General features: G+C 40.2%; 1 protein-coding gene across 3 annotated transcripts; it reads left to right on the top strand.

Moving 5' to 3' along the window:
• Positions 1-10,341: 10,341 nt before the first annotated feature.
• LOC143418340 (nesprin-1-like) lies at positions 10,342-13,496 on the top strand. Of its 3 annotated transcripts, XM_076883014.1 has the most exons (4): positions 10,342-10,843; positions 11,771-11,919; positions 12,633-12,797; positions 12,875-13,496. In XM_076883014.1, exons 2-4 carry the CDS (start codon positions 11,863-11,865, stop codon positions 13,040-13,042), a joined length of 390 nt encoding a protein of 129 aa, XP_076739129.1. In that variant the 5' UTR covers positions 10,342-10,843; positions 11,771-11,862; the 3' UTR covers positions 13,043-13,496. The 3 variants fall into 3 exon arrangements, with proteins under 3 accessions (XP_076739129.1, XP_076739127.1, XP_076739128.1); XM_076883012.1 differs by lacking the exon at positions 11,771-11,919; XM_076883013.1 differs by lacking the exon at positions 10,342-10,843 and having other exon boundaries at positions 11,326-11,919.
• Positions 13,497-14,909: the final 1,413 nt, after the last annotated feature.

Genomic DNA, 14,909 nt, shown 5'->3' with positions numbered 1-14,909 from the left:
GAAGAGTAGTCTGATATATTAAATATTCCTTTATTGGGTGAGAAAATCAGACCATGTCATAACTGCTTTAAGTCATCTGGGCAGAAAGTATACAAACACATAACATCCTTATAGGATATGATGTAACACTATAGATCAACTTACCTCAGAATATATAAAGCATATAAACAATTACAGCAATATGATGCAACAAACACAGCAGTGCTACTGATCCAAAATACTCAAAGCTTCATAGAACTGAAACAAACATTTCTTTTTAGGTCCATTCTGCTGCTGATACATACTTTATGTTTCTGAATATTAAACTTGTTGCTGCCTTTCATAGTGTGTAACTTGAAGGCCCTGAGTACTTTCTCCCACACTGAAAACACTGGAATAATAAAATATTTTGAACATTACCTAATGAGACTGATTCAGGACAGGCAATTAGTTATTTTAAACTTTTCTAGCAGTCCTTCACAAACAGGGAACAGTCTGTCTATTCTCTCCATCTGTCAGCAGCTGCTGACTCTTCCTCCTCCTCTTCCTCACACACTGCTGAGTTTGTCCTGGTGGATCATCAGGGGTGCAAAGCCTCACAGATGATGTGCAGCAGTGTGTCCCTCAGTCTGTCTGCAGTTGTCACACATGGAAATCAAATGTGTGAGAAGCTGCAGGATTCAAACACAAGTGTAACTTATAAATACATGTTCATACTTTTATTACACAATCAGAAAGAAAGACAAAGAGAGAGAGTGCAGGACAGACAGACAGGTGACAGTCTCAGGTGTACACTGCTACAAAACAGCACGAGAGAAGGAGGATTTAGTGTTTGTGTTATTACGAGTGCTAAACAAGAAGAGTTCCCAGATGGTACAGTGGACACATGTGTGACTCCTGTGATTAAAGCATCTTTCTTTCAGCTTCACGAGTGAACCGCCAGCTCGTTCAAACACACGTTAAAGTCCGTTTGGCTCGACACCACCGAACAGAGGCAGCAATATAACAAAGCTAACATTAACAGTGCAGTGAATCCTGCTTGTGCCGTGATATTCAGGACAAGTAGCGGTTTTTGATACGCGCGACACGGGCGGTTTCCTGGGGCGGCATCATGGTGGGGGGGCGGTATCACGGGCATCGGCAAAAAATAAATAAATAAAAAAAATTACTCGTACTTATGCTGCCCCGACATCATGCCAGCGCATATTGGGAATGTTGTAGGCACCGATTGGGTTTCCATTGCCCATTTGCTGGGAGTAAGGGCGCCCTCCGTTTGCGAGGTGCGCCTGCTGCTTGCTGCACAGGGAGGAGAGGGCGGGGCGGCGGGGGATTCTCCGGCTGGCTGGAGCAGCATCTAATAACCAACTCGCAAAATAAAACAAAATTAAAACAAACCAACAAACATGAAAACACCAGACATTATGATGCAGGCTTATAATTTGCACCGATGTTTTTTCAAAATTCTATATGCGAAAAGTGAGCGCGAGAGCCCTCGGTTCTTCCAAATAGAGCACATTTCATTCATAATGTTGTAAATCCAAGTCCATTATGGATTCATGATTTGAACCCTGGGTTGTACAAAACCCCAGAAATAAACCCTAGACAAAGCAAATCTGTGAACTAAGGTCTAGGTCTGTTAGGTTATGTTGTGGTGACCCTCGGGTTGGGGGATGGGTGTTCATACTGGAGTGCAAAATTAAAACCAATGGAAGATGGACAAGAAAAGTTCAAAGCCATCAGGTGCTCAGTTTAGAAAAAAGAGAAAAGAAGAGGAGGAGAAACGAGCAAAAGATACAGGTAAGCAGATGTGTCATTGGATAATGGCAGGTCATCCTGAAACAATGAGAATCAGAGGGAGTGTTTGCCCAGGGTGCCAAACAGGCTAGGACCGCCACTGGTATCAAACGCTTTGCAGAAATCTACAAATAAGATAAAGCTATCATCCATACACAAATCTGCATAATCAATTAGGTCAAAAACAAGTCTAATGTTGTTGGATATGTGTCTGTTAGCCATAAAGAAAGTTTCATCAATAATATCATTCAAAACAGCTTTCAGTCTTTTGGCAAAGATCTGAGCTAGGATCTTATAATCATTATTAAGGAGGCAAATTGGCCTCCAATTGTCAATATAAGTGGGATCTTTCTTTGGCTTTGGGATTAGGGTTAACAGACCTTGTGATAAAGTGGGGGGAAGAGACTGATTTATAAGACTTTCAATGTATACATAAGAAGAAATGGAGCCAGTTGATCTGCAAAAGCAATGTAAAATTCAGAGGTTAAGCCATCGGTTCCTGGGGATTTATTAAGTTTAAGACGTTGAATAGCGGGCAGCACTTCACCAATAGATATCGGCCTATCACAGAAACTCAACTGATCTTCTGTTACTGTTCGCACATCAGGGATTTGTTCCATAAAGTTCAGACCAGCACTCTCATCAAACTCTGACTTGTATAAATCTTTATAAAAATTGGAGCAATAGGTGGAGACTTTTCGGGGGTCATCAGTTATAATACCGTCAATATTAAGTCTCCGAACTGAACTAAGTTTAGAATGAGATTTCTCTAATTTAACAAAGTAGGATGAGTGTTGTTCACCTTCTTCTAATCCTCTTCTCCTTGATCTCACAAAGGCTCCCTCTGCTTTCAGTTTATAGATATCATTTAACTTACTCTGTTGCAAAGCTAAGTCAGTTTTATCTTCTTCAGATAGGTTTTCTGGTGGGATCTGAGTGAGAGCAGATATCCTAGAAATTACATTAATTTCTTCATTTTTTCTTTGTTTTGCTGCAGATGAGCCATGCTCTCTTAAATATTTACCGGCTTCAAATTTAAAGACTTCCCAATTTTGACAGCAGAGATGACTGGTTAGGGCTTTATCCCAGAAACGTTTGATTAATGACAAAATATCTTCAATCACTTTTTCATGTTTTAGAAGGGAATTATTAAGTTTCCAGTAGCAGCTCAGTGATACCGCTTTGTGGTCCGTGAGTGGAGTTGGCATTATATTGGATATAACATTATTCCTATTTAAGCAATCAGATATTAACCAGAAGTCAATACGGGATTTAGAAGAGTTGGATTTGTTACTCCATGTAAATAGTCTGCCTTTAGGGTTTTTAATTCTCCAAATGTCTATTAAATGAAATTTTTGCATAAATGTATTTAAACAACAGGACAGAGAGTTATTTGAGCTAGGTGGCCACCTGTCTAGTGAAGGATCTGGAGCAATGTTAAAATCGCCTCCAACTAATAACAGGAGATTAGGATATTTGGATAACCAGAACAAAAAGCGTGTTTCAAGGGCATCCAATAACAAGTCATTATGAGACTTAGAATTAAAACCATACACACTGGCAAGAAGAAGAAGTGTACCATCAATGTTGACTATCATAGTGTCCTTCTGAGTCCATTTCAGAGTGCATAACGTTCCCATTAAATTTGTTCTTCAGAGTAATAACTCCTCTCAGTCAGTGGCATCAGTTCAGGACTTTTGCTGCGGTTGTAGTCATGTTCGGCAGTCACGGCATTCTTGGGGCTGGTTTTGGAGCCAGCTACACCCGTGTTTCTCTCCATTTCCTTGGTTGCTCCTTTGGTTAGACTTTTAAATTTCATGGGTGTTTCTTTTTCCTTCCTTTTGCTACCCTGAGTTGTTGGAAACCTCGCTGAGGTAACAAAGCTTTCCTGCTGTTAGCTGAGCTATCGCTTTGCAAAGAGGCTAGGGTCGCGAAAAAGTTCTTTGAAGTATGGTTCAGGAAGCCATTAGTTAGAAGTGCCGCATACGTGTACTGAATAAGATCAGTAGGATAACTCACTTGTGATTCAGAGAAAAAAACGACGGCTGAAAGGGAAGTAAAACTGCAAAATCCTGCTTAGCCACGGAGAAGAGCGTCTACCTCGGTCACCATCTTGGCCCCTCCCCAATACAACTGTAAGTTGGTACAACTACTCAGAGGAAGAGGAAGAAGGAGCGGGGCGGGGGGAAAGAAGTAGTGATGTGCGGATCGATTCTGAAATATCGATTCCTCCGATACCAATCCATACTTGCTTCATGCCCTGGGGGACGGGGCTGTGGCTCCCCCACACCCTCTAGCACATAGGTGTCAAACTCTGGCCCGCGGGCCAAATTTGGCCCGCAGCCTAATTACATTTGGCCCGCGAAGCCATACAAAATTACTATTAGAGCTGGCCTGCCAGTATTATACAGTGCATGTACTGCTAATACTACAATTCCCAGAAAACTGTTGTTGTTGTGGTGCGTCAGTCATGACAGGACCCATTAGCACCCTCTCCTCTGTTGACCATAGTCATAGCAACCATGCAAATACTGCCATGCTACCTATCCCAAAAGGGAAAAAAGAAATGCAGAAAACAGGAGCTTTCAGGACAGGTGGGAGAATATGATAAAATTTGATAAATGATAAAATGATATATACATATATACATATGCATATACATTTTTTATTTAAGAAATGAATTCCACTGATGTGTTATTTAATTGGAATTTTGATTTTGCATGTGTGCAATATTAAGTTATATATACGTTTATATAAGTTATATATATTGTTTAGTATTAAGCTTTGCTTGTTCCATATTCAGTTTTTCAGCAAAACTTGTTTGAGTCCATAAGAAAAGATTCCTTGTTATATTTGGAGGAAGATTTTTTTTCAATAAATATTAATGTTAGCCCGCGACTTTGATCCAGTTTTGAATTTTGGCCCACTGTGTATTTGCAAAACCCGGTATTTGAGTTTGACACCCCTGCTCTAGCAGATCATTACATGAAGGAGCCTTTTAAAAACAAGCGCGTCCATGCTCACAGGTGTACACACGGGTGCTCACACACCCTTTTTGGCTCCTACCCCAAAGCCCATGCGCTGTCGATTTTACGTGCTGCACAATAATGTTTAATATTTAGTATTTACTGTTATTTTCCCATGTTATATTCGTGATGTTGTTTATTGTATTGCTCTCATTTTCTTCTGCTTGCTTTCTTTTTTCTTTCTCAACAGGTGATCCAGGTGATTGATATATGTATTTTTGTTGTCTGCTTATTTAGTTGGTTTTTGTTTTTTTGCCCTTTATCCCTGTCCCTCTTCTCCACTGTTTTTCCCCCCTCTTCCTTTCTCCCTTTTCTTTTCCTCATTCAAGTCTGTCCCGTATCTAGCAAGTGAAAATGAAAAATAAATAAAATAAACAATAAAAGGTGAAACAAATACACCATTACAGCAAGGCTGGGATGGTCAATTTGGTAAAGTAAATCCGTTGGGCATCTTTCTTTGCCTTTAGACAATAATTCTGATGGCAAAAGAACCAAACGGGACAGGCAAAAAAAAAAAAGAAAAGAAAAAGATACTAATAACGATTAGAGGGGTTGTTGACTCCTCCTCGATGTACAAGACCGTTTTCTTTTAGAGTTTCTGTCTGTCGACAGTTTTCTGCTACTGAGAAAACCTGTTGGAAAAGTAGCTCAAAAACTGAAGAAAAACTCTTTACTTTGGTCTGAGAAGGAGTTGCTGCACAAAACCAAAATACCTCACCGGGGTGTTTTAATGGTTTAAGTAGGACCGAGTTCTGAATATGTGCGCGGTGCTCTTTTCACTAAGGGATATTATTTTTTTTAAACACATACAAGGATGTAGCTTGCCTCCACCAAGCGCTATATAAATGCAATCCGTTATTAGTCGGATAATCTTAAAGGTTTTTTAGTGCGTCTGTAATATAAGAAAGCAAAATAAATCCGCTATTGTAAAAGCACACAAAACCAAAATTACCTCATCCGAGGGTGTTTTAATAAAATCATTCGGGGCTGATTTCTGAATATGTGTGTCACGGTCTGGCTGGCAGACGGTGGGGATGTGGGGAAAGGAGGACCCAAAACGCAGAATCTGCGATGCAAACAGTGCTCTTTATTTACAGTGAAAAGCTGTAAACACAATAACTCCCCGTTGCTCCCTTGAACCCCGTGTGCGTGCTTCCGTCTGTGCTCGTGCTCCCCGCTGTTGTGTTTCCGCACACCCCGTGCGTGCTGCCTTTCTGGACCACTCTTCCTCCTGCAGGGAAACCGTAGAAGCAGCCGTCAACACTAACCCTCGGCGGGTATACAGCACTGACATATGCTGACACACTAACTTGGTACGATAACTCAATGATCCCGCGGCGGTGGGAGCTCCAACACTCTCCTAAGTAGCTCCCCCGACGAGCCTGATCACCAACAGGTGTGGCAGGAACTTCAGGTGCCTCAGGAACCCCTCCCTCTCTGATCCCCCCAGGAACCATACCCCTCCCCTCATGCTTATGGAACATATTACACACATCTGAAAACGACTAGACACTTCCGGAGTATTTCTGGTAGGGTCAAAAGGTCTAGGCTGAGGCCATCAATCATAAATATGTCCAATCTCGCCATTGCTGTTTATTGCAGCAACAGAAATGCTTTCCATACTGATTAAAAATGCTGAGTTTGGTAAGATATCTATCCTGGGTAAAGGATTTGGATTTGGGAATCAAAGCACCCCCAAAGATTTCTTACTTTTTTTGACAATATTTGCTGTTTGTGGGACACACTACTAAAATTATAAAAAGCATACAGTACATAATTGAGATGCAACATTTTAACAACAAAAGTTTAGATAACCCCTCCTCCCTCCCAAAATGGTTTGTTCCAGCTCGGCTCTCCCCTGCTCTGGCTCTAGCACCGTTGCTGCCAGAGAGATGGTGGCTGAGACGCAGCAAAGCGGAGGTGGAAGCACCTGCCTTAACACAGGACATATTAACTGCATTTAACCTTCAGTTACTCTTTATATAGTTAGGTAGGAGTCAGGCCATGTTTCCTTTTAGCTGAAAAACATTACACCCAGGTAACCTGCTGTGTTGAAAACGACTATGTTTGCTACCCTACAATCCGTCCTGCTCTGTAGTGAAATCAGCGACATTTGACCGTCCTGTTGCTCCCATTGAAATGTATATAGCCTATTTAAAGTCTGAAACTTAACACTGTCTGTAGCCTGCTGTTGTTACCACTGTCCTGTTTGAAATGGAATGAGAGAAACTGGTTAATTTGTCCTATGTGTATGTGCCGATATTGAACCCAAGGTACTAACTGCTAACTGGCTGGATGCCCATTAACCTTATAACTCCTGGTGTGTGTGTGTGTGTGTGTGTACAGAGAGACACCCAGATTCATAATGGATATGAGGAAGTTTTTTCAAAAAAAAAGGAGCCACATTTAGGTAAAAGTGTAAGATCAAATGATTCGTGAATAAAGGATAATGTTGATTCAATATTTATATCCTTTATTAGATGTACATGTGGTTTTGTTATTTGCCTTTTGGTTGAAAGTACACTGAGAGAGGACTTTTTTATTAGTGATCTTAATAGTATTTTCTAATCCAATTGAATACAATCTATTTGTGTATGATTGTCAGTCCAAAGAAAGAGAGAGGAAAGAGGGGAATGTACAAGGTCAGGAAAAACCAGGTAAGAAAACAGACAGGGAGTACTAACAGGCAAAACAGAAACTGTTAAACTGGCAAAGAAAAAAAACAACAACTAATTTTACTCATGCAATCTGGAAGTTGTGTTCTCCCTATATTAAAGCTGCTATACAGAATCTGCAAAACAAACTGGGTTGTCAGCCCTGGCACTGCATTACCATATTGAGCTTCAGTCAGAGGAAGTCACGGTTGCCAAAAACCTTTTGAAGCTCAAGAGTGAGGCTGGTGCCATTCCAGATATGCTAACATTGTACAATCTTCTGGATAATCAGATCTTCCCCACACTGAAAACTGTTATTCAGGTTGCCCTAACAAAACCAGTTAGCAGCTGTAGCTGTGAGAGGTCATTTAGTGTCTTGAGTCAGCTCCATACCTGGCTGAGAAGGACCATGGGTCAAAGCACACTCAGAAAAATTATGGTTCTTAAATGGTTCTTCAGATGGCTTCATGGTTCTTTAAAGAACCATCATACGTCAAAGAACCTTTTTATTTTGTGGATGGTTCTTCAGCTATTACAAATGGTTCTTTAAAGAACAAAAGGTTCTTCATCCTTAGCAATCTAAGTTTGATGGTGTAAATGGCATAAATATTTATTCACTATAATGAGGCTGTGAATTATACTGTGTGTTTTCTTTGTGTGCATGTGTGTGCGAAGGGGGAGGGCGGGTTACCTGGCAATTACCCTTTAAGAGAAGATGGTAGGAAACTGAATATTCAAATAAAAGTTAGAAATATTTGCTTAAAAATATACTGGTGGCAGGGGTGGGGGCCAAAGCCTAAAGACCCTAACCCCCCCCCCCCCACACACACACACACACACCCCTAACCCCACAAACACATTATGAATATGGTGAGTTAACAAACAGTAGACACAATACACACATTCAAGTGTACTTTAGTTTTAAATTTTAATAAAGCATTACTATTTTCTACTCCAAGGCATTACTTTTGAGATTATTATATATTTTTGAAAATACAGCATAATGATAATACTAGTTATTGTAAACTTTACAAACCACCCAGCAGTATGTAAAGTCAAATTATAAGATACAAGTAAATAACAATTGCAGAACAGAATGTCAGTGTAATGAACACACACTTCGTTTTGACAAAGCACAGCTTAGGTAAATGATCTGAGTAGTTGTTCATCACTGAGCAAACCAACAGACTTAATAAACTAATCCGTAAGGCCAGCAATGTTGTGGGGATGGAGCTGGACTCCCTCAAGGTGGTGTCGGAGAGGCGGATGCTGTCCAAGATAAAGACAATGTTGGATAACACCTCCCACCCACTCCATGACATGCTGGTCAGTCACAGGAGCACATTCAGTGAGAGACTGAGATTACCGAAAAGCACCACTGAACGACACAGGAAATCATTCCTGCCTGTGGCCATCTCCCTGTACAACGCATCCACTTAACACACTGGTTACTGCTACAACTACACATGTTTCTTTTCCAACTATTTATTTATGAGTGACTTATGTATGTATGTATGTATGTATGTATGTATGTATATATATGTATATATTGTACTATTCTTAGTTAGTGTATTGTCTGTCTTGTCTTAATGTTGGTTTAAAATGGAGCACTGTAACAAAAAATAATTTCCCCCAGGGATCAATAAAGTATTCTGATTCTGATTCTGAATTTGTTAAAATGCTCTTCATAGACTACAGCTCTGCATTTAACACCATAATTCCCTCCACACTCACCACCAAGCTGGAGCATCTGGGACTCAGCTCATCTATGTGTCAGTGGATCTCCAACTTCCTAACTGGCAGACCACAGGCAGTAAGGATGGGCGGACATGTCTCAGCCTCCACCACTCTCAGCACTGGAGCCCCCCAGGGGTGTGTTCTGAGCCCCCTGCTGTACTCTTTGTACACATATGACTGCGTGGCCACTACCAGCTCCACCACCATCATCAAGTTTGCTGACGACACCGTCGTGGTGGGCCTGATCTCTGATAACAACGAGACGGCCTACCTGAAGGAGATTAGGAATCTGGAGAACTGGTGCCAGAGGAACAACCTCCTTCTAAACGTCAGTAAGACAAAGGAGCTGATAGTGGACTTCAGCACTAAGCAGGAGAGGAACTACCAGACCCCTGTCATCAACGAGTGCCCAGTGGAGAGAGTGGACAGCTTCAAATACCTCGGAGTTCACATCACGCAGGACCTGTCATGGTCCTGTCACATCAACACCGTGGTGAAAAAGGCCCGACAGCGTCTCTACCACCTCAGACGCTTGAGAGACTTCCAACTGCCCTCCAAGGTGCTCAGGAACTTTTACTCGTGCACCATAGAGAGCATCCTGGCGGGAAACATCTTAACCTGGTTCGGGAACAGCACCATGCAGGACAGACGAGCTCTACAGAGGGTTGTGCGGTCAGCTGAGCGCACCATCCGCTCCGAGCTCCCTGACCTGCACTCAATCTACAGCAGGCGGTGCTGGACCAAGGCCAGGAAGATCGTGAAGGACCTCAGCCATCCCAACAACAGACTGTTCTCTCTGTTGAGGTCAGGAAAGCGATTCCGCTCCCTGAAGACCAACACAGAGAGACTGAGGAGGAGCTTCTTCCCGCAGGCGATACGGTCTCTCAATCACACCACCACACAGTACTGACCCACACATATGGTTCTTACACACACACTGGACTTTCTGGACTTTGGTTTTGCACAACACTGGTCACTATATTCTTCATTTCCGGTTAATACTTGTACAGCTGCTGTTATTGTGTATATATTTATTTATATTTAGATTTCTTCATACATTCTTATATAGTTCTATATTGTGTATTGTGTATTTTGTTGTACAGTTATTTTATTTTCAACTTTAATTTATATATTTATCTTTATCTTATTCTTCCCAGTTAAATTTACCCTTCATTCTAATTTGTGTTGTACAGTTATTTCATTTTTAACCTTAATTTATATTTTATTCCTTCCTAGTTAAATTGACCCTTTTTAATTTTTCATATTTATTTCCTATCTTATTCATAGCCTTTCCTTTTTTGTTTTCTTTAGGTCACGAGCAGTTGTCCAAGCATTTCACTACATATCGTACTGTGTATGACTGTGTACGTGACAAATAAAATTTGAATTTGAATTTGAATTTGTTAATATGTGTTTCGAGCCAAATAAATGACAGGGAGAGAGAGAGTGACGTCAGAACACGTCATACTATAACCTCCCGGGAGCGGACGGAGGGGGTCAGTCGTTGGGATGCGCATGCGCAGACAGAGTGTGCGAGCGGCGGGCCTTGACCTTTCGGGGAAAAAAAACTCACGGACGGTTACAGCGAAACGGATAACAGTCTTCAGTACCTGCTGGACTTTGAAGCTGTGGATTCTGGGACTGTTAGAAAAGGTAAAACATTTCCATTAAAACCTTATTACTGTTTTGTTTTTGTTACTCGTCATTGTAGCTTGCTGTTAATGTTGTGCTAACAGTAGCGATTAGCTAGATACGTTAGCCGTTGAGGTCAGCGCAATTTAGTATCCGGTATACAGAAACTGTTTTCCTAACAAAACCACTGTTATAATTAAGTGAAGGTGCTCCCAGCTAATTTGAACCTTTGGCTTCTAAAATATGTGGTTCAATTGCGTGCTGCGTACATAACCTAATGTCAGCTAGACCGAAATTAAAATTTAATATATTGTTAAAGTCACTAAAATGGCGCCTGAAGCCTGTTGTGAGCTCTGTGTCTGCTCTAGAAACTCTGAAATTCTGTAGATCTGAGCCGTACATTAAATACTCACATGAACCTGTACTTTGAATTCTGTATGAGCTGTATAAAATACAGCTATGCATAAGAGTTTTGAATGAATAATTAGATTAGATAACTCTTCTTTGTCTAATCGAATTATATAGAAATGAATAAAAATGTGACATGAGAAGGTGTGTCTTTGACTGTTCCTGCATAACTTAGTTTCGGACTAGTTGACAAGTTATGCTCCGGTCATTTGATGTTTCCAAGATAGATGTTCTTTTGTAATATAGTTAAATTTTTTTGTATATTTCATTTATCCACCATCATACATCATACATACAAGCTAAGAAGAGGTCGTTATACTAACAAGAGGTATCAACGCTGGGCCAAAGTTCAGCACATGGTTAAAGTTTGTAATCCAGCCAGGGTGTAAATATCACTCAGCAGCCAGAGCTGAAGCAGGTAGCATCAACACATAAATCTACTCTACCCGGCTTAAATCACAAGAGCACCTCTGACCAAAAAGCTGTAGATTTTTCTTGTTTGCACAAATTAATCCAGATTCACATTAACTGTGTTCACAGCTCCAACAAAATGAGGAAGAGGAGGGGCAGAAACACAATTAGATTGAATTACAATTGGATGGAAGTTGAGGACAAGGAGAAGGAAGCTTTGGATGAGGAGGAAGAGAAGCAGCAGGAGCATCTTTAGGGATCCCTATGATGTCATTGAGGTTTGTTTCATTAATATGGTCCTCTCACAAAGAACGATGACATGTTTTAGTTCACGTACTTCCTGTATTAAATAGTGATATGCAAAATGTTGTGAAAAACCATGGAGCAGGTACGTATAGTGCATCTGCAGGTAAATGAACATCAAATCTCTAAGACAGACTGAAATCTGTATATTTATCACCCTTATGATAAAACCCATGTCAGCCATTGGTTTATGGACTTTGTATTTTGAAGCCTCAACATTTGCATTATTGCTGTTGCTATGTTGGGACCATATTAGGATGAGGGATCAGAATCTGGAGTCATGCACACTATTGTTTCATTTAGTGTGTATCCATAAGATTCGTACAGCAGATCCAAGTTGTGCCTTGAAAACAGGAAAGTCGTCTGCATAGAGGAGAACTGTAATAGCAGGCTTGTACAAAGTGAGGCTTTGTGCTCACATTTGCTGCAAACACTCATTTTACCCTGTTTTGATGCAGATTTCACTTGAAATCAGGCAAGAACTGGACTTATTTTTTACAATGTGTTCTTGTGAATTGATTGTGTATAGCATTTGTTTGATTGATTTGACTTTCTGCAAGACAACAGTCGTCCACTGGCCAAAACAATTTTCCAAATACCTCCACGTGATCTAGCCTGGATTTAGAAAAGAATAGCAAAAAAAATCTGCACCTCCTGCTTCAGATGCAATTTGTGTTTCTGTGTTCAGAGGCAGCGGCGAGAGGGGAGACCTCGGGTCATCCAGCTGGAGAGCCTGACCAGGAGGAGTCGAACATTAACTCAGCTCTTCCAGGGCACCCTGCAGACTCGGCTGCTGGCATCGGCGAGGGATGACGTGAACGCCAAACTGGAGTCCATCACAGGTCAACTGCAGGTATGCGAGTCAGACCTTCTGAGGAGGGTTTCACTTTTCTCTCTTCTTTATAATTGACTCTTTTCTCTCTCTTTCAGCTCCTTGTCTCAGAGTGGGAGGGATTTGAAGCACAAAGGGAGGAACTTGTCATTTGGTTGGCTGATATGGATGTCCGCCTGAGTGAGGTTGACCAGCTGACAGGAAACACCAGTGAAAAACTGAAACAACTGCAGGTGTGGGCTTGTTTTGATATGACATATATTTGATATGAAACATACGTCAGAGACATTGTCCTAAACTGGACTAACAAAGGACCATGAGTACAACATGAAAAGTACATTACATAGCGTAAGGCTGAAGTTCATTGATCATTTTAATCATAAACTTGTTGTTGAAATGTTTTTACTGAACATGCAAATATCTGCTGATGAAAATGTGTTGATTTATTGGTCTGTTATGAAGCTATTGCTATTTCTAATGTGTTTTATCACTTTCTGATGTTTTATTAATTAAACAATACATGTATTATTTGTTGTGTTATCTGTAGATATAGTATTTATATATATATTTATTTATAGTATAGCCAATATATTTATTAATTATTACTGTTTAAAACACTAATATGTGACATGTATTAGTAGTGATGTTGTGCTGAGGGTTAAAATGCCTTTTTGTCTTTTGGTAACTACAAAATGACAATAAACCATTAATATATGTCTATGCTGTGCTCGTATTTATTTTACCCTACTCAAATTCAATTTATGATGCATTTTATTTTGAAAGATTTAAAATGGTTTTTTAAAGAACCACTCAAAAAAGGTTCTTTAAAATGGTTCTTTTAAAGAACCATTTGAAGGACCTTTTTAAAAATGGTTCTTTAAAGAACCATTTTTAAAAAGGTTCTTTGAAAAACCATTAAAGGTGCCCCAAAGAACCATTTCTTGATGGTTCTTTGGGGCACCTTTAATGGTTCTTCAATGAACCACTGAAAGAAATGGTTCTTCAAAGAACCATTGTTTGAAAGGTTCTTTGTGGCACCAAAAAAGGTTCTTCTATGGCATCAGTCTAAAGAACCACTTTTGGTTCCAGTTGGCACCTTTATTTTTCTGAGTGCAGACTCCAGCACCTGGCTGTGATGTCAGTTGAGAAAGAGATGCTTGAGAGACTTGACCACCAAAATGTGATAGATTTGCCAACCTCAAGGTGAGGCGACATAGGTTAAAATAAAAGAAAAAAATCTGGAGAGCCATAGTAGTATCTGCAGTAAAGATCTTTTCATACATTGTACACATTGTACCAGAGGCCAAGGTGTCTCAATTTTTCTAATTTTTTAATAATATTTTGTACATTTCAAGGACTCTTCTATTTTTGGAGTGTATTTTTTATGTATCTGCATTATATTATACATTCACTTTAAAAGTGAATCTCTGTCCAAAAAATGCACTCTGTTTACTTTTTACTCACTATGAGCATCATTCATTATTCTCCCACAATAATTAAGGTTGGGATATGTATTTTTTTTTAAATTCCAATCCATTCTTCTTTTGCAGTAGTAGTCTTTAGCAGCATTTGAATAACCTTTATCAGATTTGATGGTTTTGTTACAGACTTTTCAAAAAAGTGTTTTGCTTTTCTTTCCCAAATGTGGGGATTAAATTGTGTTAAAATGTACAAAACAGTGATGCCATGTTTTGTGACGAGGACCCAGGCACAGAGAGACTTGATGAATTTAAGAATCTTATGATTTAATAAAGAAATTTGCAGACTTGCACAGAGAGGGTAAAATTATGATGACTGATAATCGAGATGAAGACAACAGACGATGAGGACAGGGAGGAACAGGGGTTTAAATGCACCAAGGAGACAGTCAGAGGGAACTCGGGAGAACGGGAGACATTTAAGGATGCAGGGACTAACAGAGACAGGGAAGAAGTCTCATCATGACGAGTAAAGTTTACCTTGCCTGGATGGGCAGCTCTCTGGGTGCTCAGCACCCCCAAAGCTCTGATCCTAGAATCGCCCCTGGGGTTAAATCTGAAATTAAACAAATGGGAGATCTTACCCTTAACACTAGATTTACCATTGTTGTGAGTGCGCGCTAGTGATGTGCATTTATACAGCCGTATTTCGCAC

Source organism: Maylandia zebra, linkage group LG4, assembly GCF_041146795.1.
Source record: "Maylandia zebra isolate NMK-2024a linkage group LG4, Mzebra_GT3a, whole genome shotgun sequence".
In the NCBI taxonomy this organism is placed as follows: domain Eukaryota; kingdom Metazoa; phylum Chordata; class Actinopteri; order Cichliformes; family Cichlidae; genus Maylandia; species Maylandia zebra.
This window is presented reverse-complemented; position numbering and strand designations above follow the sequence as displayed.

Bases quoted from the DNA above. Each gene is read 5' to 3' on its own strand.
- LOC143418340 (XM_076883012.1), top strand. From the start codon at position 10,700: ATGCGCATGCGCAGACAGAGTGTGCGAGCGGCGGGCCTTGACCTTTCG. The intron at 10,844-12,632 runs GTAAAACATTTC...TTCTGTGTTCAG, and splicing joins TTCTGGGACTGTTAGAAAAG to AGGCAGCGGCGAGAGGGGAG. The intron at 12,798-12,874 runs GTATGCGAGTCA...TCTCTCTTTCAG, and splicing joins CCATCACAGGTCAACTGCAG to CTCCTTGTCTCAGAGTGGGA.